We start from the raw sequence: 23,622 nt of genomic DNA, 5'->3' as shown, positions 1-23,622 counted from the left end.
GAAGATAGGAAGTTTGAGTCCACATTTTAAGTAAAACTCTGTGAAGTCAGGGTCTATCTCCTCAACTCATCTCCATTCTTTCCCAGCTGGACATAGAACAACAAAGCTCTGAAATGACACTAATCTCTAGGAGTGTTCCAAAGGCCCCACAAACCTGGAATTGGGAGTACCCCCAGCTGCCTCAGAGCCAGATTGGGGATATTGTAATGCCCTCATTATAGGCTTCCTTCCTCCACTCTTGCATCCAATCCATTCTCCTATCACCAAAAAGAGACTCTCTAAAAATGCAAATCTGACCATGCTGTAAAAACTGTCAAAGGTTTCACACTTTCCTGAAGGTAGTGCTGATGCGCCATGGCCCACTGCACAATTCCCAACGCTGTAATAGCCCTAAGCAGCCAGCTTTCTCCAAAATGAGCTGTATCAAGGTCACTGGTGCCCAGGTTCCAGAGCCTAAAGGTACAACATACAACTCTCACAAGTCTAATGCTAGCATAAGCACAAACCAGACACTACCTGCCAGTGAACACCACTCTGAGCTGTGTTGTCCTTCTCTAGATGCGAAGTTTATAGTCTTCTAGCTCTAAGACCTATCCTACCTTATCTCCGCAGACCTCATCTCAACCTAACAGCTTCTGGTACAAGACAGGCTTCCCTGCTTGGTAGTAAAAAATATTTTTTCACTTATGGCTTAATATTTGGTTTTTATTAGTCTCTATTTTTATTTAGTAATTGAAAATTGATTGAAACAGCTTAAGGTCATTCACAATCCTGCCTTTACATTTCCTTCAACTTCAGTTTTAAAAATTCTCCACAGTTCTTATGATGTTCTTTAGCAGGATACTTCTTTCAATTCTTGGAACCTGTGATGGTTGATTGATTGTGTCAACCTCAGTAAGACAAGCTCAACTAAATTGGCTCAGCAATTCCACACTCTAAGACATGGAAGACCCACCCTAGGGTGGTTTGTTGCCTAGACGGTATAAAGGGGAAATGAAGAAGGGTGGATCTGCTTCTGTTTCTTTGGAGAAGCTCCAGTCTTTGCCTTCATCTTGGACATCATCTCCTGGCATCCAATGCAAACTCTTCAGCTTCTGGCATAGACTTTCAGCCCTCCGTCACTGACACACTGGCCTCCTGATACAGACTCCGCAGTGAGCTCCAGACCTTTGACTCTATCTTTCAGTCTCCAGTGTACAGACAAATCCTTTGCACTGTTTCACATCCAACTCTGTGGGTGGCCATTAGCTGCAAAGATAACTGCGAACAAACCAAGTTAGACATGTAGCTTTTCTCAGAAAGCTCCTGGATCCGAGGCAGGCAAGAGTTGGGAAGGAGTGCATGGCTGCACGTGAACTTCGGGGGACACACTTAGACCCAAGTACAAGGTCTTTCATCTTAGAAGATAGGAGCCAGAAGGAACAAATAAGGAACTGACCAGGTGACCAAAAGCTGAAATTTCTCCTGGAGCTGACAAAGGAGGACTGAGTTAGATTGCAACAATCATGTCCCTTCTTGGCTCGGGTCTTGCTCTGATGGAGATGGCTGGGAAACACAAGATATTTGAGACTTAATTGTTATAGGGAGTGTTCTTAAGAGACCAGTGTTAGATTCAGTCAATTCTTTGAGCAACCTGAAGAAAATATGCTTTCTATTCATGAGGTAAAAGTAAAGCTTCATGGATTATAGTTTCATTTACTGTCTCCTACACCTCAGAAACGCAGATTGCCTTAAATTGAAGCCTTTGGCCCTGGACTTCTGCTTACTCTCTAACTTCCCAGTAGGTATCTGCTTTCAGAAGAGGAAGAGTCCAGATGGCCAGATAGTTGGTACCTTCCTGCTGGCGAACTAGTGAACCAGCTTTATTAAAAGATTGGAAATTGGGCTGGGGATTTAGCTCAGTGGTTTCGCCGCCTGCTGAGCAAGCGCAAGGACCCGAGTTTGATCCCCGGTACCAAAAAAAAAAGAGATTGAAAATGGTTCCAGTTGGTGCCAGCACTAGCTATTCAAGTGCTTCCCCAGCTGGATGAGCAACTGTGCCATCATCTCCTTGCTGATTTGTAGTGTCCCCTGGGGAAATTCCAATCTAATCACATAACCCAGCAGTTAAGCCATGAAGACTCCACACTTCCAATATCTACAACGAAAGGTGCTAAGACGGCTTTGTCTTCCCCAGCCTTGTGTATTTGAATATGCTATTCATCAAGTCCAGTACCAAGAATTAACACATTGGCCAATGTATCTTATATGTAGACACAATACATTAATCTATTTGAGGATCCAACGCCGAGTGACAAGATCTATGCACATTCACATTCAGTGTTTTCTGACTCTTCCTCATCACTGCATGATAGAGGGGGGCAGTATAGACAATCTCTTAGTTTTACGTTGTTTCATTAGTTGGCCATGATTTAATAAGATTTTATGGGCCGGGGATTTAGCTCAGTGGTTTCGCTGCCTGCCTCGCAAGCGCAAGGACTAGAGTTCGATCCCCCATACCAAAAAAAAAAAAAAAAAAAAGATTTTATGAGTCAGATTTCAAATAATATACTTTCCTAAACATCTTTTTTAAAAAGTGGGCTTAAATGTAGAAAATGATTATTAGCCATTCAGAAGTGGGAGGTTTGGAAGGTGGAAAAGGGAGGTTGGATTTAGTACATACTGTATGCATGTGTTGAAACTTTATACCAAATCCTACTGATATGTAGAATTTATACATGTTAATCAAAAAATAACATAAAACTCAAAACAATGTTAAGTCTAGGGAAATCTTTGAAGGGCTGTTCTCTACCTGTTCCCCAAAGTTCATGTGTTGGAAATAAATCCTGAAATCATATGTATTTGTGAGGTAATTAAAGTTAGATGAGATCATGAGGGGAGGGCATTTATGATGGAGTTAGTGGCTTTATAAGAAGGGAAAAAGAAACCTGAGTACTCATGCTCCTTTGTTCTTGCTGTGCGATACCCTCACCAGATGCCAAAACCTTCATATTACGCTTCCTCCAGAACTGTGAAAAAGATCTTTTCTTTATAAATTACTCAGTGTCAGGTATTCTTTTATAGCAGCAAAAATCAGATTAAGGCACCTCGATTTCCTTTTCCCTGCTCCAACTAAATAGATCGAGGTGGAGCCCTGCTCAACAGAGTCCTTAGAACTGCATGCAGTTAGCTCTTACTAACTGCATAGAGGGGGTCTCTCTGAGTCTACTCTCTGAAGGACTATATATCTGGTGTCTCATTACTGCAGGGAATTTATGCTAAATGTACCAACACATAAACTGTGTATTCACAGATAGAAAAAGAGTGTAGAGCGGTATCAAGATATATAAACATCAATTTTCTCCTTAGGCATAAACAGAATTTAAAGTACCTTAATCAGGGATTCACATTCCAAATTTAGAAAACTAGCATATAAAAATTAAGATGGACATATACATAAAACAATTTGTTAAGGGATATCAGAGAAAATTCACTGATGAATGAGCATCTTTAAGACATGCTTAGTTATAAAGACCTTACAGATCCCATAGGCATCAGAATTCAGTTTTTATTTATTTATTTATTTATTTATTTATTTATTTATTTATTTATTTTTGGTACCAGGGATTGAACTCAGGACCTTGCACTTGCAAGGCAGGCACAGTACCAATGAGCTAAATCCCCAGGCCAAGGATTAGAATTCAGAAAACTTAACAGCCCAAGACTGTTGGAATAGTATCCAAAAATCCTTCCACTTCCAGAAAACATGGTGGAATTACTTAAAAGTGATAATGGAAGAATAGATCAGCCAGAGTGAGTCTATTATTCAAGGTATCTGAGAACATTTGCTGCACTGTCCATAGCTTTTGTCAAAATGCTAGACTTCTCCAGTACTAGAGTGCACCTGGCAGAGTCTTCTGAAGTCAGTCTCCTCTGAGAACTACCTCAGTGAAAAAGTGCCACCTTGCCTAAGGTCATATCTCCCAGTTCCAGTCCCCTTACCTCAACTCAGAACACTTCTGAAGTTGAAGTTCTAACATATCTTAGCTCCAGAGTCCTCCATGGAGTCAGTAGAAGCCAGTAAGACACTTTGACTTATTTATCTGTCTATTTCTGCTTCTTTTCCTTCTCTTTCCTTCCATGGATGTTGATCCCAAGAACATTTGCTAATGAACAGCCTACACAATAGTTCTCACGTCAGACTATTTCCTGAGTAATCCAATCTGCTACAATTGAGTTACTAGTGAGAGAGCAGATATTAAGGTGTGATATTGCACTGGATCATCCTACCTGCTGACAGTGAGTACTCCCTCAAAAGAGGTGGAGTAAAGATGAGTTCAGGTACAAGTTAGCAGAGCGATACTTAAAACTTTTCACCTGAGATGAACTGGGATGCTATGGTACCATGAATTCTGCCAGACATTTGAGAAATATAAGGAAAATTTTAACCATAAGAACAGTGAAATTGTGTTTCCATTGCTTACTACAGTAGACTCTGTGACAAAAGATGACTAATTCTAGAAGTGATTATTTCCAGTCAAATGCTAAATGTGAAGGCCAGAGGGGTTCCTTGGCAGCAGATATAGGGATACTCATCAAAAATCACTCCATTCATGAAGATCTTCCTTAATCTCTTTAAGCAAGGTTTTATAGTTTTTAGTGTGCAGATCTTACATACATTTTGTTAAATTCATTCCTTATTTAAATGTTTTCTGGTGCTATTGTAAATTAATCGCTAGTATACTGACCATGTGTCCTGCTACCTAGCTAAATTTATTATTCCTAGTAAATTTTATCTATTCATTAAAATTCTTTATATATATCATTTCATTTAAGTATAAAGAAAGTTTTATTTCTTTCCAATCTGTATGCTTCTTTTTCTTGCTGTATTTTGCACTAAGACCTCTAGTATAAGGTTGATTTAGAAACTAAAAGCGGACATCCTTCTCAATTGTTGGGTGAAAGACCTTAGTCCTTCACTACTATGTATGATGTTAGCCCCAGGTGTTTTGTTAAACACCTTTTATCAGGTTGCGAATACTCTCTTGTATAACTAGTTGGCTGAGATATAATAACTAGAATTAAATGTTATCATGTTCTTTTTGCATTTATTAAAATGATAATATGATTTATCGCCTTTGTTCCTTCCATTTATTGACTTAATTGGTTGACTTTTTAAAGTTAGACCAACCTTGGACTGCTGGAATAAATCACAGTAAAGATTATGATGCAGTCTCTTCTGCATGTCTGATTTTCTGTTACTAACAGTTTAATAAATTTTATGTTTGCAAGATGTATTGTCTTAAAATCATCATCTCTTGCATGTCCTTCTCTTCCTCCTGTGCCTTCTTTTCAATGTATTTGTTTAGTTTGGGTAGTAGAATGATGCTATCTCCTAACATGAGATGGAAACGTGTTTCTTTTAATTTTTATTTATTGATTGATAAATAAGATTAGGATTTTTTCCTTAAATGTTTAATACAACTTACCACTGCAGCCATATGGCCTTATAATATTTGTTATGAGAATACCTTTAACTACAAATAAAAGTTACTTAATAAATATAGGGTTATCCAAATTTTAACAATAAACATAGGGCTATTTCTTCCTGAGTGTTGATAATTGTTTCTTTGAAAATGTACACATTTTATCTAAGTTGTTAAATCTATTAGCACATAATTGTTTTGAAAACAAGCTTGACCTGACTGAGCCATCTTGAGTTGTAACCACCATGACTGCCCATAACCCTGGTCTGTTTTCTTCAAATAGTTTTCCAGCATGCTATCAATAAACAAAATCGTTACAGTGATATATGAAATTTTACAACTGGACCATCAGCACCACAAATGTACTTGATTTTTTTTTTAAAGAGACAAGGCCACACTATGTTGCCCATCTAGCCTCTAACTTCTGGGCTGAAGTGATCCTATTGCCTCAGTTTCCTTTGTAGCTGGGTCTATGGATGTACATCACTGTTTCCAGCTTGCCTAAAATCTGTAACGGCAGTTTTAGATAAACCAGGAATATTTCAGCTTGGATGAAGTCACTTTTATTCCCAGCTTCTATATGAATCCCCTTCCTTTAATCCAAAATACAGGGATTCACTGGTCTTGCTGCCACCCATGACCATGTTTCTGTCAATAAATTCAAAACAAATTGCACTCAGCACCATCCCAGGTCTGCTTGCTTTCATCTTATAATTGATTCTCATTCACTGAGACTAAATTTTTTGAGAGCAATTCATACTATTTCTATAATATCCCTCCCCCGTATCCAGTATTGGAGACTGAACCCAGGACCTTCACACTGAGATACAACCTTATTCCTTTTACATTTTTTTTAAATAAAGGGTCTTGCTAAGTTGCTCAAACTGGGCTCAAACTTTTTATACTTCTGTCTCAGCTTCCCAGAGAGCTAGGATTATGTGCACCAACATGCCTAGCTCTTTAATATTCTTTTAAGGTCTTTCAGGTCTGTAACAATATGCCCTTGTTCACTCATGTTGGTAATTTAGATCTGCTCTTAATTTTTGCTGTTCTGTCTAGCTTGAGGTTAATCTATTCTATTGATTTTTTTAAATAAAGCAACTTTTTGCTTCATTCTCTATTGGTTGTTTTTCATTTTATTGATTTCCAATATTTTTTATGATTATAATCATCAGTGCATGTGATATTTCTGTAATGCTGTTATGGTTTAGATCTAAAGTCTTGTGTGTTCAGAGGTTGTCGGGAGCAATGCTACCTAATTTTAGGGAAAAATCATTTGCTTAGCCTAGTTCTCCTGCCTACAGCCCAGCTATGGCATTCTGAGACATAATTCCTCGGGTCACAACTGAGACCTCAATGATCCAGTGATGCTGTGATTCTCCAGGACAAGATTACATCAGCAGGAGACATCCTGGGAGGAACCAAATCTTCATCTGCATAGTTCCTCATCCAGCGGCCAGTCTTTTGTTACACCTGGTTTATCCCAATGTGAGGTACTGAACTCTCTGCATATCATGTTACATTTGTTTCTCCTGATGTACTAAATAAAATGTGCTGCAAGCTCAGGGTCTTTTGTCTTTGCTGCCTAGAGCAGCACTGATCAGGCCCAAAGCTCAGCTTCTCCAAGTCTCATTTTTTCTACCTTTCCTGTATAATAAGCTGATTCACCTTGTGCTGCCGTGGCTCGCAGGAGACTAGGACTTACTCCAGAGGTTCTAGTAATGTCCCCTTTCTCTGTTCCCTATGAAAGGTAGGTAGAGCTTTTGTAAGGTGATTGGATCCTGGGGGTGCTATACTCATCAATGGACTAATCCGTTTATGAGTTCATAGGTCGGGGCTGTTAGCAGGTGGGGCCTGGTCCGAAGAGGTGAGTCCCAGGGGATGTAACCTGAAAGTCTGTTCTTGTCCCTGGCTCCTCCCTTCTCTCTGTTTCCTGTCTGCCATGGGGTAATCAGCTGTCCTCCACTATATCCTTCCACCATGTTGTTTCTGCCTTGGAGCTGGCTATAACTGAACCCACTGTTCTAGGAGCCAACTAAACCTCTCCTCTTTTAAGTTTCATGTGTCAGCTATTTTGTCCCTGTGATGAGAAACTGACTTATTATATAAGTGACTTACATAAGCATATATCATGCTTTGTTTGACTCCACCCTACCAAACCTCCTCATTTTTCTTCCCCTTCAAGTCTTCGGTGTTTTTCTTTTTTTTTTTCTTGTAGTTTTCACACATGAGAGGAAGTATTCAAGGCTTGTCTTTGTGAGTCTGACTTGTTTTAACTTAACATAATTTTCTCCAGTTATGTCAATTTCCCTGCAAATGATATGATCTCATGCCTATGGTGGAATAATACTCCACTGTATATATAGACATATTTTCTTCATCCATTCATCTGTTTCTGGGCACTTCAGCTGTTTCCATATCTTGGTAATTGTGAGTAGTGCCACAAAAATATGCATATGCAGTGCTTGCTTTGGCAGCACATATACTAAAAAATATGGATATGCAGATATTTCTTATGCATACTGACTTCATTTGCTTCAAGTATATACCCAGGATTGCTATAGCTAGATCATATGACTGTTCTATTTTTAATTTTCTAAGGAACCTCTGTATTGTTTTCCACAGTGGTTCTACTAAATTACATTCCCACTAACAATGTGCAAGGCTTTCTTTTTCTCCTTGTCTTCATCAGAGTTTGTTATTTTTTCTTTTGTTTTGTTTTTGAAAATAGCCACTTTGACTAGGGTAACATGAAATTCTAATGTAATTTTGATTTGATTTTTCTGATGGCTAATATGGTGAGCATTTTTTTGTGTATTTGTTGTCTATGTGTATTTCTTCTTTTGAGAATTATCTGTTCAGATGTTTAGTCTATTTGTTGATTCAATTACCTCTTCCTTTGTTAGCTTTTTTTGAGTTCTTTACGCATTATGCATGTTAATCCTCTGTCAGATGTATAGATGGCAAAGATTTATTCCTACCGTGTAAGTTTTATTTCACTATGTTGATTATTTCCTTTGCTGTGCAGAAGCTTTTTAATCTGTTGAAATCTTATTTATTAATTTTTGCTTTAATGTCTTCACCTACTGGAATCCTTTCTAGGAAATCTTTGCCTATCCCAATATATTGAAGTGTTTTTCCTATGTTTTCCTCAAGTAGTTTTAATGTTTTACATCTTACACTACAGTATTTAATCCATTTTTACGTCATTTTTTACAGGGTGAGAGGTAAGTTTCTAGTTTCAATCTTCTACATGTGGATATCCAATTTTCCCAGCATCATTTGTTGAAGAGGTTGTCTTTTCTCCAGTGTGCGTTTTTGGTATCATTTTCCAAGAATCAAATGGCTGTAGATGTGCGGTAATATTTCTGGATTCTCTCTTCTATTCAGTTGATCTACATGTCCATTTCTAATGTCATATGCTGGGGCTTTTTTTTAATATGTCACTATAGTATATTTTGAAACCAGGTATCCTGATACCTCCAGCATTGCTTTCCTGTACCCCATCCAAACTTCTCTTTATTATTTACTTATACTTCTAGTTTGCTAAGATGAAAATTTAGTTGACTTAACTTTAGACTCTTCTTTTTTTCCTAATGCACTAAAGCTGTATCTTTTACTCTAAATTACATGCAAAAATTTTTGATATCATATTTCCCCCTTATCTGTGCAGGATAATTTCAAGGCCCCAGGGAATGCCTGAAAACACAAAAAATATATATAGAATATATGTATATTCCCTCTCTATATACATAGATATATATTCCCTCTACTTGCATACCTATATAATAATTTATAAATTAGTCACAGTAAGACGTGAACAATAACAATAAAATTGAATAATTATACCAATATAGTGTAATGAATGCTACATGAATGTGGTCTCTCCCTTTCAAAATATTTTATGCATTCAGCCTTCTGTTCTTGATGGTGACATAGGACAATATACAGTTTATGTGATGAAATGCAAGAAAGTAAAAGACTAGCAAGTTATCACACACTGTGGCTGTAATTTCTACAATCAGAGCTGCAATAACAAAATTAGAACACATTTCTTTCTCCTTCTTAATGCTTCCATGGTTAGAGGTTTCCTACCATGGATCTTGGTAACCTCAGCATACGATTTTTTTCTTTCCCTAGTAAGTCAATAAATCACCTTTTCACTAAAACGAAGCACTTTACAGCTTCTCTTTAGCATATCTGAGCTCGCACCAACCACTTTTGTGGTTTAGTGCCATTAGAAATAAACAAGGTTGAGGAGCCTTCTGGGCCACCATACCACTACCCCAGCACCAAGGAGCAGAGGCACCCCCAGCACCAAAGTGAGCCACAGGGGCACCAGCAGGACACCCCCCACCCCGACCCCTGTTGAAATGAGAAGACATGTAAACAAGTCTCAAAACCAGACTTCCAGATCACCTACAGCAACCCCAAAGGGAAAAGAGATGGAAAAATCTGATACTCAAACACCTGGACTCCCTGAACTGGCAACAAAGAGGATATGGAAAAAATGAAATCAAAAATAATTTCTCAGATAACAGCAGAGATTGTGCCCATAGTGCAAGATATGATTAATAAATCTAGAGGGGACATAGATTAAAAAATAGAGGACCTGAGGAACATGACAGAATTCCAACATAGGAAACAAATGGAATTCATAAAACACATACAGATTTCCAGGAGATTAAAAACTCCATTAAAAGTTTATGCAGCAATTAGACAATAGAAAGAAATAAAAGGAATAAAGATAGGAAATGAAGAATTCAAATTGTCATTATTGGCAGATGACATGATACTCTATATAGAAGACCCAAAGAACTCCACCAAAAGTCTTCTAGACTTAATAACCAAATTCAGTAGAGCAGCTGGATTCAAGATCCACACACAAAAATCAATAGCTTTCCTCTACACGAACAACAGACTCACTGAAAGAGAAACTGGAGAAAAAACTCCTTTTACAAGAGCATGCAAAAAAAAATCCCAAAAAAACAAAAACTGAAATACCTAGGAATCAACCTAAGGAAAGAAATCAAAGACCACTACTCTGAAAACTATAGCACTCTGAAAAAAGAGATCAAAGAGGATATTACAAAATGAAAAGACACCCCTTGTCCCTGGGTAGGAAGAATCAATATAGGGAAAATGGCCTTACTTCCAAAACTACTATATAGATTTAACGCAATACCGATTGAAATTCCAACAATATACTTCACAGAACTAGAGAAAACAATTCAAAAATTCATTTGGAACAAGAAGAAACCCAGAATAGCAAAAGCAATTCTAGGCAACAAAGACAAGATAGGGGACATCACAATCCCCAACCTGAAACTATACTACAAAGCTTCTATGATAAAAACAGCACGGTACTGGCAAAGAAACAGACCTGAGGACCAGTGGAACAGATTACAACATGCAGAAACAATGCCAGATACACTCAGCCACCTCATCCTCGACAAGGGAGCCAAATACCCTCACTGGAGGAAAGATAGCCTCTTTAATAAATGGTGCTGGAAAAATCAGGTTTCAACTTGCCAAAGATTAAAACTAGATCTATATCTCTTACCATGAACTAAACTAAAATTGAAATGGATTAAAGATCTAAATATTAAAACAGAAACGCTGCCCCTGCAGGAACAGAGGTTAGGTAGAACTCTTGAAGATATTGGTGTAGGAAAAGATTTCATGAACAAAACCTCAGCTGCATGTGAACTAGCACAATCAACAAGTGGGACCTCTTCTTATTAAAAAGCTTCCACACAGTAAAAGAAGCCTCCAACAGTGTGAACAGACAACCCACAATGTGGGAAAAAAATTTCACCTGCTGTTCCTCAGACAAAGGTCTACTATCTAGAATCTATAAAGACCTCCCAAATTTAAAGACCCAATCCAATAATGGACATCCCGAGCCAGGGATTTAGCTCAGTAGTTCCGGCACCTGCCTTGCAAGCACAAGGTCCCGAGTTCAATCCCTGGTACCACATAAAAATGGACATCTCAAATTTAAAGACCCAATCCAAATTTAAAGACCCAATCCAAAAATGGACATCTGAAATAACTGACATTTCTCAAAGAAGTGGAAAGATCAAATAACCTTATGAAAAGATGTTCAACATCACTGGTCATTCGAGAGATGCAAATGAAAACAATGCTGAGATTCCACCTCACCCCAGAAAGAATGGCTGCTATCATGAAATCAACCAATAACAAATGCTGGCGGGGCTGTGGGGAAAGAGGAACATTGTTCCACTCCTAGTGGGAGTGTCGACTGGTGCAACCACTGTGGAAATCAGTACGGAGATATCTCAAAGAACTAGGACTGGAAATCCCATCTGACCCAGCTATTCCCCTGCTGGGTATCTTCTCCAAAGAATTAAAAGAATCATACCACAGTGATATATGCGCACCCATGTTCATAGCAGCACAATTTGTAATAGCTAAAATTTGGAAACAACCTAACTGCCCATCAACTGGAGACTAGATAAAGAAAATGTGTTTTTTTAAATAAAATAAAGTACTACTCAGCCACAAAAAATGAGAAATTAGAGACATTTATAGCTAAATGGATGCACATTGAGCCGATACTCTTAAGTGAAATAAATAGGACACACATGTGTAAGTACTAAATAGTTTCTCTAGTGTGAGAAACTGAAAGTGTAAATAAGGACTAAAAGTATAATAGGTAATGTGAAATAGGAAGAAAAGGGGCAAAGGGGAAGGAAGTGGGAGGGCTAGGGGAAAGGATAGAAGGGAAAGGGTTAATATGAGAAAATGGAAAAATGGAAACAAAGTCTTTGTAGATAGGGACGGATGGAGGGGTTGAAGGGAGGGCAGGTGAATGGGGAAAAAACAAGAACCAAGAGAGACTATGTAAAGGTGCAAATTTCCAGTGATGAAGGTCATTATATTGTATACCTAAAATGTACCAATAAAATTAACTTAAAAAAAAAGAAGTAAACAAGGTTGACTTGAACACAAGCACTGTGATACTATGACAGTCATTCTGATGATCAAGAGGCTAGTATATGACTAATGGGCAGGTAAAATATGGTGAATCCTGTATATTTAACGTCCAATCACTATAGATTGTCCCTAGTGGGAAGTGGTATGATTTTGTGCAAAGTGGCACTAGATTTTAATTACTGATAGATTTGGGGTTAAATATATCATTTGGCTTCTGTCATATAGATGTTTTGTTACTTTTTTCCCTTGCCTTCTTTTGGGTTTAAATTTTAGAATTTTTAAAAATATCAGCTATTGATCTATTAGTTACATCTCTTTATCTTATTGTTTTAGTCGTTCTACAAAGGTTTCAATATACATTCTTGTCTTACCATATTCTCTACCTTCATGTATTATGGCACTTCATTTATAATATGAACTTTCAAGAACAACTTCCACTTCCTTTTTCTCCACTTTGTACCATTGTTATCAGGCTTTCTACATCTGTTGTAAACCCAAAAATGCATTACTCCTACCACTATATTAAACACTCAGTTGTTTTTTAAAGATTTTGTTTTGTTTTGTTTTGTTTTGAGACAGAGTCTCACTGTGTAGCCCAGGCTTGTGATCTTTCTCCCTTAGCCTCCCAAGTGCCAAGTAAGATTACAGGCACATGCACCACCTCAGCATAAGAAAAATTTTAAATTAAGAAAAATCTTTTACTTTAGCTACATGTTCACCACTCCCAATATTTTTATTCCTTTGTATAAATCCATCTGGCATCATTTTCATTTTTGTGGGATGGAACTCCCTTAACATTTTTGACAGTGCAGGTCTGCAGGCAACAAATTCTCTCAGCTTTCATTTGTCTGAAAACATCTATTTCATCTTCATTTTTTAATAATACTTTAGCTAGATAATAACAATTCAGGCGCCGGAGATTTACTTCAATGGTTCCACAGCCTGCCTCGCAAGCACAAGGAACAGAGTTCAATCCCTGGTACCAAAAATAAATAAATAAATAACAATTCATACTTACTTTTCTCTCTCTCAGCAGTTTAAAGACTGCTTCTTTATTCTCTCTCTGATAGTTTCTGAGATGTCTATGAAAGTAGAAGAAAATTAATTATTAAGAAATTAATAATTAATAAATTAATTATAAGAAGCCATACTGCAGTCCTGGCCAAACCTTGATTGCAGTGTTGTGAGCTATTGAGGCAGATGGCCCACTAACTACACCTAGGTATGCTTACATGCAAACTATGAGATGATAAATGTGAGACATAAACTCCATTAAGTTTGGAGTAATTTATTACGCAGCAATAGATATTTAATTCAGAAAATATCTTAAAAACTCCCTCAAAGAAAAACAAATAGTTATGTGCAGAGTACCAGGAAGAAAGCACTAGATTTCCAACAATGTTCTTAAAATTGTAAGGGGAAATTAGTTCCAGTAGAGAAAATGGAGCAGTCAAATTCTCAATCAAATCTTAGAGTAAACTACATTATTAGATGTGTAGAGACTAAAACAAATTATCTTCCAGGCATCCTTTTTCAGTAAATTGTTGAAAGATATATTTCACCAGTGTTATTGCTCGTATCTAGATGTCCCCTCCAAACCTCGTGCACTCATAGGTGGGGCTTTTCAGAGGTGGCTGAATCTAGAGTTGTGTGACACTCGGATTGATTCATGGTGCAATTCTAGGATTAAGGCCACTAGGGTTAAAGGTATAAGTGTTACCCTATGGCGGGTAGCCTGGATAAGATAAAAGTGACAGAAAGAGGCTTGTGGATTGTTTCTTCTTGCCTTGCTACCTTCTAACCTTCATGAACTATTTTTCTTCTGCAATACCCCTCTGTCATACCACCTTGCCTTGGAGCCAGCCAACTATGAATTGAAGCCACTACAAACTGTGAACTAAACAAACCTTTCCTCCTTCAACTTTGAGTGTTGGGTATTTTGCTCCACCAATGAGAAAAGTAACCAAGACAACCAAAATAAGAAAATTAACCAGACAAAGTAAAGCATGGAATTCAGGAGCAAGCGTATTCAAACCAAGGCAGGTGCCGGAACCACTGAGCTAAATCCCTGGCCCAGGTGTTTAGTTCTTGCAGTGATGAGTTTTGAGTACTAATATACTTGGACAGGAAATGGAAACAAATCCTTTTGGGCTTTTGTTTTTTACTTTTATTTTTAATTTTTATTAGTACATAATGATTGTATTCATTGTAGGGAATTAATACATGTATATAATATCTCAATTCCTTTTTTTCCCCTTTCTCCTCCACCCCCTTTTTATCTGGCTTCAGATTCATTTATTTATGAATCCATATAGAGTTGTCATACATACAGATTAATAGCCAGACTAATAAGCCAAAAAACATATAAAACACATAAGACAGATTTGTCCTTTCCACAACTGAATATAATCCCATAAGACCTAGTTCTTGCACCCAGATAGTGTCCAGTTATGTGACCAGATGTCATTAATAACTTGAGGCCTGTTGGTCCGCACATGCAGCTCAAACCAAGCATGGGAGGCTCCACTACAATTTGCCCTGATAATCCCAGAAGGGATAGTAGACATTCCATACTTCTATTATTATGGTTTTTTTTAAATCTCTTGTCTGAAAACCACTGTCCTCTGTGAAAACTTCCAGCTAGGTACACTGACAGTCTCCCAGAACTGAAAAGAAATAAACCATACAAAATGTGTAATACAAAAACCTTACAGAATGAGGAATTAAGACTGCAAGTAAATAATTTGACTACACATTTTTAGGTTACTATAAGGATAAAAATAGCAACAAAGCCCCTAAACTTTATTTAATAAGTTTATCAGATAACAAATAAGTAATTACATTTATTTTATTTGAATCAAGACTTTATGTCTAAGAGAAAGGAGAGAGAAGCAATAAAATCAAAACGTGGTAATTGGGAACCATAATGTTTGAACTGAATTAGAAACATTAATAGGAACTCATGCTTTTTAAAAGAAAGAAGAAAGTACGTTTTCCAAATCTGTTGCTAAAATGAACTTTAAAAGGGATCTTAAGGAAATGTGAACTTAATATGTGAACTTAATGCTGACATCATGATTTCTACTGCCATCCTTCCAGGATACCCTGGAGAAATGGCCATTTCCAAAAGCCATTAGGAGTCTGTGGCAATCTGCTGTACAAGAGACAAGAAATAATTGAGATTAAATTGGACTGCATCAAAAGAACACAACAGGGTCCCCCCACTGGCCAAAGTGGGTTAGTTTGAGCAATAAAACACAATAATTATTGTAGTTGATGGAATCTATAAAAAGCCATGAGTCTACAATGGTGCCAAGGAGAAAATTTTGCAAAAAGTTTAGTAAAACTGACAACTGAATGGGTCGTATTACTTTTGAATCCTGTAATCAAACATGCTATTTTTGACTCATTTACTATCAGTGAAAAATGGAGAATTTAGTAAATATTAAATACACAATTAGAGAGCACTTCCTGGCTTAAAGGAGGATGCTAACAGAATGATCCTATAAATTGTGAACATAAATCGTTTAGGACAGCCAAATTTCAATTAGATACACTCAAATACCCATGAACATTTTATGGTCAAGAATATGAGAAAATTGTAAGATATCATTAAACTCAAAGATTTCTGAAACCAGTTTGAAAGATATTTGCACGTCTTAAAATCCTGTCAAGCTACAAGATATTTTAGAGAAGTAGAAAATATATTTAAATACAAAATCCAGGCGGTCAGCCCAGATGGTAGCGATCGAGCTATACAAAGAGACAGAGCCCGGCAGTGTGCAGAGGTCACACCCAGGGAAAAGCTTCACACGACCCACGGTCCCACGGAATCCGCGCCTGACATTAGAAAAACTAAGTAGCTCTGTATGGACTTTGCTGGCATGGAAACAAGTCTATGTTGAATTGCTAGGTATAAAATTCAAATTTCAGAATATCAATAGCATGATGCCACTTGATCAAACAAAATCAATGACATGTTCAAGACTGACTATAATCTTTGCATTGGAATTATTATTAAAACGTATTATTCATCTACATTTTCACTTTTTTGGTTCTAAAAAAGGCAGAAGTGAATTTTTCACCTTAATTCGTGTTTGTGAATACAACACATCAACGATTGCAACACCCTCACTCTTTCACTTTTCCCGGTTCTGACATTGGGCTGCAACCCGAGATCGCTGAAGCAGCCTCCACGCCTGCCGCTTCCCAGCGCCCAGGCGCCAACGTGGCCGTCCGTCGCCCTTCCAGCGGCGCGGTCCTCTCTGCGAGGCTGGATTGTAGAGTTGCACGGCCTTTTCAATGTCTTCCGAAAGGTTACGTGGTGACTCCGAACTGAAAAGAAAAGTTACTGTGTAACTCCCAGAGGGGGAGCTGAGCGCACCCTCGGCGGTCTGTTGGGGGAATGACGGCCCTGTCCGCGTGCTTCCTGCCCCCAGCCCCGGGGCCGACGAGCTGGTGGGCGGTGGAACGCTGGGGGGGGGGGGGGGGCGGAGACCCGAGAGCACCGCGACCTCGTCCGGTGCCTGAAGAGCGGTGCTCGATGCTCGATGCTCGATGCTCGATTCTCGAGTCTGGACCCGGTGATCAAGGAGGGAGGAATCACCTCCTCTACCTCCGCTCTGCGCTACCAGACGGGACTCACACTCTGTGTTTCTCGGGCTCTTTAACTAGAATACAATTAAATGAACTATTAATTTTGCAATCTGTCGTGATACGTACTCTGTTAATTGCTTGATACTGAAACATGTTACTAAAGAGCAGAAATGTGACGTCTTCAAGCTAAAAAGCTTGTTGGGATGTTCCCAGGATCCCTTACTTTCTCTTGTTTGCCTCCTTCACAATTCCAGCTAATGCCTGCCTTGCTACCAACAGATTTCTTGCTCTTAGCCTTTGGGGAATCACAACGGCTTACTACATTTGACCGAAACTCCACGTTTTGGGTACATACTAGTAATACAACAAGCTTTTATGTCTTTTACTTTAAAATGTAAGACCAGAGAAATACTCAGACTTTTAACTTACAATGAAATGAATTACTTCAGCTCTGTAAGATACTTTTACACCAGCGTTTTACATAACAAGTTTGTATTTCTTACTGGTGTAAAGTCATACACATTGATTTTTTATGAATGTCATAAATAATAATTAGCATTTAGGTGTTATCCCCTGTAAATTGTTATCTGAATAGAATTTGAACTTCTGTTAATCCTCCAACAATCCTGAAGCGGGCCCGTTTACCTCATTTTGCATAAGAGAAAACTGAGGCAGTAGGAAGGTGAGGAGCCCAGGCCATGCTCTTTACCGCTTTGCTCAGGGTTTTTTATTTCTGAGAACTAAGTATGATATAGTGGATATATTTGTGGTGACGAAATCAGGATTAAAATTTAAACTTAAGCAATAACAATAGGAATTTATTTGTTACAAAGAAAATATCAAATATCAATAAAAAGGTCAATTTTGCAGTACAGATTTATAACAATTTTTTTTACTTTTTGAAATTTTCTCTACTCATTAGCATCCTTTTATGATGCAGGCTTGATACAATTGTACAGAACTGTATTTCTACTGAAATATTACACAGGTTACTTGCTTTTCCCTTTGAGACAAACAAGGTCTTACTGTTTTGCTCAGGTTGGTCTTGAACTTGTGGACTGAATCCATCCTCCTGCCTCAGCCTCTCAAGTAGCAAAGAGTATAGGTATATGTCAACACACTCAGCTATGGTTTCCTTTTCAATTTTTTTTTACATTTGTTGTTGTTAATCTGGACAAAATTCCACAACTTTTATTTTGAAAAGAGTTCATTTTCATAATAATAATTATTATCCTATTTTCTTATATGGAAAGATTGAGGCTCAAATAGGTTGAATATACATCATGACATACTAAGCCACAGAGCATAGAATAGATATCTCCTAGGATTACAGAAACTTAAAATTGATTATGCAAATGGCTCATGATTATTAACTTACTTTCTCAGGCCCAATACACTTCAGAGCATATAATTGTTATAAATTACTATAAAAATGTGGTATCACAAACTGTGCTGCTATGAACATGGGTGCACATATATCACTGTGGTATGATTCTTTTAATTCTTTCGGGAAGATCTCCAGCAGTGGAATAGTGGGGTCAAATGGGACTTCCAGTCCTAGTTCTTTGAGGTATCTCCATACTGATTTCCACAGTGCTTGCACCAGTCTACACTCCCACCAGCAGTGGAGCAGGGTTCCTCTTTCCCCACAGCCCCGCCAGCATTTGTTATTGGTTGATTTCATGATAGCAGCCATTCTTTCTGGAGTGAAGTGGAATCTCAGCATTGTTTTCATTTGCATCTCTCGAATGACCAGTGATGTTGAACATTTTTTCATGTATTTATTTGCTATTTCTACTTCTTTGTCTGAGAAATGTCTTCATAGCAGCACAGCTTGTAATAGCTAAAACTTGGAAACAGCCCAAATGCCCATCAACTGGAGACTGGATAAAGAAAATGTGATTTTTTTATAAAATGGGGTACTCAGCCATAAAAAATGAGAAATTAGAGACATTTATACCTAAGTGGATGCACATTGAGGCCATACTCTTAAGTGAAATAAATAGGACACACATGAATAAATACCAAATAGTTTCTCTGGTGTGAGAAACTGAACGTGTAAATAAGGACTAAAATGAATAATAGGTAATGTGAAATAGGAAGAAAAGGGGCAACGGGAAGGGGAAGGGGAAGGGAGGGGTTGGCGAAAGGAAAGAAGGGAATGGGATTAATATGAGAAAATGGAAAAATAGGAACAAAATCTTTGTAAATAGGGAGGAATGGAGGGGTTGAAGGGAGGGCTGGGCAAGGGTGAAAAATAAGAACCAAGAGAGACTATGTAAAGGTGCAAATTTCCAATGATGAATGTCATTATATTGTATACCTAAAATGTACCAATGATTAGAATGAATAATTGATAATGTAAAATAGGAAGAAAAGGTCCAAAGGGGTAGAGGTAGTGGGAGGGGCAGGGGAAAGGAAAGAAGGGAAAGGAAAAATGCTGAGAAATGGAAAAAATGGAAATAAAGTCTTTGTAAATAGGGAAGGGTGGAGGAGGTGAAGGGAGGGCTAGGAATGGGGAAAAAATAAGAACCAAGATACATTATGTCAAGGTACAATTCCCAATGAGAAATGTAATTGTGTTGTATACCTATAATGTACCAATAAAAGAATTTAATTTTAAAAATGTGGTATCATCCATGTGCATTTGATTAAAAACGTAGATTTTAACAATTGTTTTTTAATAGGGTAATATTGTTGACCTTTTATCTAAAGATATGGTACAAAATTAATTTTTATTATAAATATTAGGAAGAATGTATGGTTCAATGACCAGATCCTTTAATTTCAACATTTTGTTTTCTAATATGTGTGTGTGTAATTTTGTTCCATTTTTATTTTTTCAGAATTTTTCTCTTTTACAATTCCCCCATATTTGTTATTATTTGAAGCCCTGATTATCACTTCAATTGTTTTGGTTCTTTTTTTTTCTCCCCCAACTGCACTTCAAAACTTCTGAAACTCATTTGTCTTGAATCTCTCTTGCAAGTGAGTCCACTGGAAGGAAGGATTTCCAGGAAATCAATATATTGCTAAAAGGTCTTATAAATTTGCTGTATAAACAGAATAGAGAGTCAGAATTCTCCTTTCCCCTGATGAACTTCTGTGGTGTGTGTTTTGACCTGAGTCAGTGATTCTATTTGGATCGATTACTTTAAGGTTTCAATTGTTAATTCATATGAAGCTTGCACCTAATTATCTAAGTAAATGGTTCAACAAATATCTGCTGATTGTATTTCAACTCTTGCAGCCAATAACTGCTGAACTGGTTTCATGCAGCTGGAGAATAACATTAACAAGCATTATAGCCTACAATGTGTGCAACAATTTCATTGTACTTTGTAGTCTCTTCAGGCCTGATAATGTTTGGGATGAGACTTGAAAAAAACCATTTTATTATGATTAAAGAAATAGTGTAAAAGGATGAATCTTGGGACAGGTCAGTGTTGTTTAAGTAGTGAGAGGTAGTTTAAATGTGTGAAATTCTTCATCTGAAAGGGATTATCTGGCTCTTTCAGATTTTCCCCCTTCTGATAACCCTGGCTGAGTGACAGCACAGATGTAGCTCATTTGAAGAAAACGAGGAAGAAGAGAAAAGGGCTACAGTGAGGAAGGGGTAATCTGCCATGCTTCCAAACCCTCGAGGCTTTTGCTGGTCTTTTTACTGCCCAGAGTGTCCCTGTCTGGTGTCTGACCCTTGGGGAGTGTGATGCCTTCACCACTGGCCCTGTGCCGCTACCTCCCTAGGGAGCTGTCCCCGTCAGTGGACTCTCGGCCATGCAGCAGCCCCTCTGAACTCCCAGGGAAGGCAGGGAAGCTCTTTCTGGGGGCCACTCCTCCTCGGGCCCCTCGGCTGCCACGCCGGCTGGCCTGGTGCTCCATTGACTGGGAACAGGTGTGCTTGCTACACAGGTTGGGAACTGGAGGATTTGGCTCAGTGTACAAGGCAACTTACCACGGTGTTCCTGTGGCCATAAAGCAAGTGAACAAGCGCACCAAGAACCTACGAGCATCCCAGCGGAGTTTCTGGGCTGAGCTCAACATTGCCAGGCTGCATCACAACAACATAGTGAGGGTTGTGGCTGCCAGCACACGAACGCCTGCAGGCTCCGATAGTCTGGGTACCATAATCATGGAGTTTGGAGGCAACATCACTTTACACCAAGTCATCTATGGTGCCAACAGCTACCTTGAGGAGAAGCCAAGAGAGCCTCACCACTGTGAAGGAAAGCAGTTAAGTTTGGGGAAGTGTATAAAGTATTCCCTAGATATTGTAAACGGCCTGCTTTTTCTTCACTCACAAAGCATTGTGCACTTGGACCTGAAGCCGGCAAACATTTTGATCAGTGAGCAGGACATCTGTAAAATTGGTGACTTTGGTTGCTCTGAGAAGCTAGAAGATCTGCGATGCTTCCAGACTCCTCCTTACCACCTAGGAGGCACATACACCCATCAGGCCCCGGAGCTCCTGAAAGGAGAGCCCATAACGACCAAAGCTGACATCTATTCTTTCGCTATCACTCTCTGGCAAATGACCACCAGGGAAGCGCCCTACTCTGGGGAGCGGCAGTACGTGCTCTATGCGGTGGTGGCTCACAATCTCCGTCCATCCCTGGCAGCAGCTGTCTTCACTGACTCTGTCCTAGGGCAAAAGCTGGAGAGCATCATCGAATGCAGCTGGAGGGCCCCGGCTGCGCAGAGACCCAGTGCAGAGCTCCTTCTGGGGGACCTGAGTTCTCTAAACAAGCTTACTGCAGTCTACTCCAAACCTGTATCCACATAAGCTTTCGTTTTTGTTTCTATTTGTTTTAAAAGAAGTGGAGATGTAGAAGAAAACATATTTGTAGGATTCTTATAAAATAAAGTTGCTAAAAGGTCCTTTAGTTGCAAATGCTCCTTTTTTTTTGGTACCGGGGATGAAACTCAGGTCCTTGCGCTTGCGCAGCAGGCGGCGAAACCACTGAGCCAAATTCCAGGCCCCTGCAAATGCTTTTTAAAAGAAAGATAGCAGAGCGGTAAGTCTCATAATTATTGAAGTACTGTTAATAACTAACTTTATTCCATAATATAGTTTTATGCTTGTGTGCTTATATTAACGGTTGCATAGTAAAGCACTTGATTAAATTTATTATTGATAAAAACAATCTGTCCAAAACAGAATGCCTTGCAGAAATGCTAAAACTGTCTATATATGTACATATATGTGGTCACCTTAATTCAGAACAGCAACAGTTTATTTGATTCAATGTTAAATCCACAAAAACCTTTTTAAAAATTAGGGTTTTTTTCCCTACTCCTTCCCCTATGAAAATTTCTTTTGGGATTGACATTCACAAAGAAAATTCAAAAATTGGACTAAATTTATTTTTTAAGAAATACCTTAAATGTCTTGTAATATTTTAAATGTGTGCTTTGTCATGAGTGGGAAATTTTTGCTAAAACATTTCGGGGTTATTTTGTTCTATGTTTTGTTTTTCACAGTACTGGAGATCAAACACAGGGCCTTCTCACTGAACTTCATCACCAGCCCTTTTTTAAAAATGTATTTATTTATTTTCATTTGGAGACAGGGTCTCACTAAGTTGTTAAATTGTTTGAGCTGGTCTCAAATTTGTAATACTCCTGACTTAGCCTCCCAGAGTACTGGGATTAGAGGCAGAAGCCACCAAACCCAGCTGCTAAAATACATCTAAACTGGGTATCTTTTACCTGTTATCTGGGCTAACAAGTAGATGACAAAATAAAGACGATATGACATGAGGAAAAAATTATAACACTGAGGAATAGTGAAATTTACATTTGACAAAGGACAGCAGATACATGGAATCAGATTTTTTTCTCCCAGATATCAAGAACAATGGGTGCTGTGCAGAGGGGTTAGAGAAAGAGATGGCTGGTCTGTGCTGGCAGGGTGACTCTCACTGCCTCTGCTTGGCTGCAGTGTCAGGCATGGGCGGAGGCCAGGCCAGGCCAGGCCAGTCAATGTTCAGGACAGCTCATGGTGAGGCTTCAAGTGGAGGCTCCATGTGATTGACTGTGAGGAAGGAGGAGGAGGCAGAATTCCCAAAAGGAGACAAGAGACAGAAATGTATCTGGATATTTGGCTTAGTTTCAGCCTGAAGGAAGGGAGTTTTATTTGTGTGAGAAAGCAGATAAGAGAAAGATAATTGTAAAAGTCTAAAAGGGAAGGGGCAAAATAGTAGGTATGGAAAGACTAGTCTTGGAGAGAAAGATCATCTCTTCCCAGGATGGGAACCAAGGAGGGTGACACAACTGCCACGATGGGTAAGTTCACAGCAGGGAAATGGAGGCTGGGGAGGCTCACATCTAGGGACCTCTGTTTTTTCTGTCTAGAATGGTTGCGAGTAGGGGTGCACAGAGTGAAAGGTGGCTTAGAACTGTTCCTGAAGGAAGCTAGAGGGAGCTCAGTATGACCATGTGGTACTGACAGTGCTGCCAACTCTGTCCAGGTAGCTTGAGGAACAAACTGTCCATAAACCAATAAATACAATCTCTGACTTATGATGAGTTTTTTATAATTGTGTACTTTGTGATGGTGTAAAAGCAATAGATATTTAGGAGAAACCATACCTTGAATTTT

At 38.5% G+C, this 23,622-nt stretch overlaps 1 protein-coding gene and 1 long non-coding RNA gene across 2 annotated transcripts in view; one reads left to right on the top strand and one right to left on the bottom strand.

The window, feature by feature from the left end:
• Nucleotides 1–593: 593 nt before the first annotated feature.
• The window catches only part of LOC110347039 (uncharacterized), a 60,927-nt gene continuing 37,898 nt past the window's right edge, over nt 594–23,622 (bottom strand). The window contains exons 2-5 of the long non-coding RNA XR_002391393.2: nt 16,940–17,095; nt 16,511–16,760; nt 13,444–13,507; nt 594–1,545 (exon numbers count right to left, since the gene is read on the bottom strand). This is a non-coding gene — a long non-coding RNA (uncharacterized LOC110347039). The remainder of the gene's footprint in view (nt 1,546–13,443; nt 13,508–16,510; nt 16,761–16,939; nt 17,096–23,622) is intronic.
• Mos (MOS proto-oncogene, serine/threonine kinase) lies at nt 20,620–21,891 on the top strand. Its single transcript, XM_004871530.3, has one exon. The coding sequence runs from the start codon at nt 20,731–20,733 to the stop codon at nt 21,802–21,804; it is 1,074 nt and encodes a 357-aa protein (XP_004871587.1). The 5' UTR covers nt 20,620–20,730; the 3' UTR covers nt 21,805–21,891.

This window comes from Heterocephalus glaber, unplaced genomic scaffold (assembly GCF_053883595.1).
Source record: "Heterocephalus glaber isolate CG9 unplaced genomic scaffold, H.glaber_assembly_v1.0 deba00001553, whole genome shotgun sequence".
Lineage (NCBI taxonomy): Eukaryota > Metazoa > Chordata > Mammalia > Rodentia > Bathyergidae > Heterocephalus > Heterocephalus glaber.
Note: the sequence above shows the minus strand (reverse complement) of the source record. Positions and strands in the feature narration are given on the sequence as shown.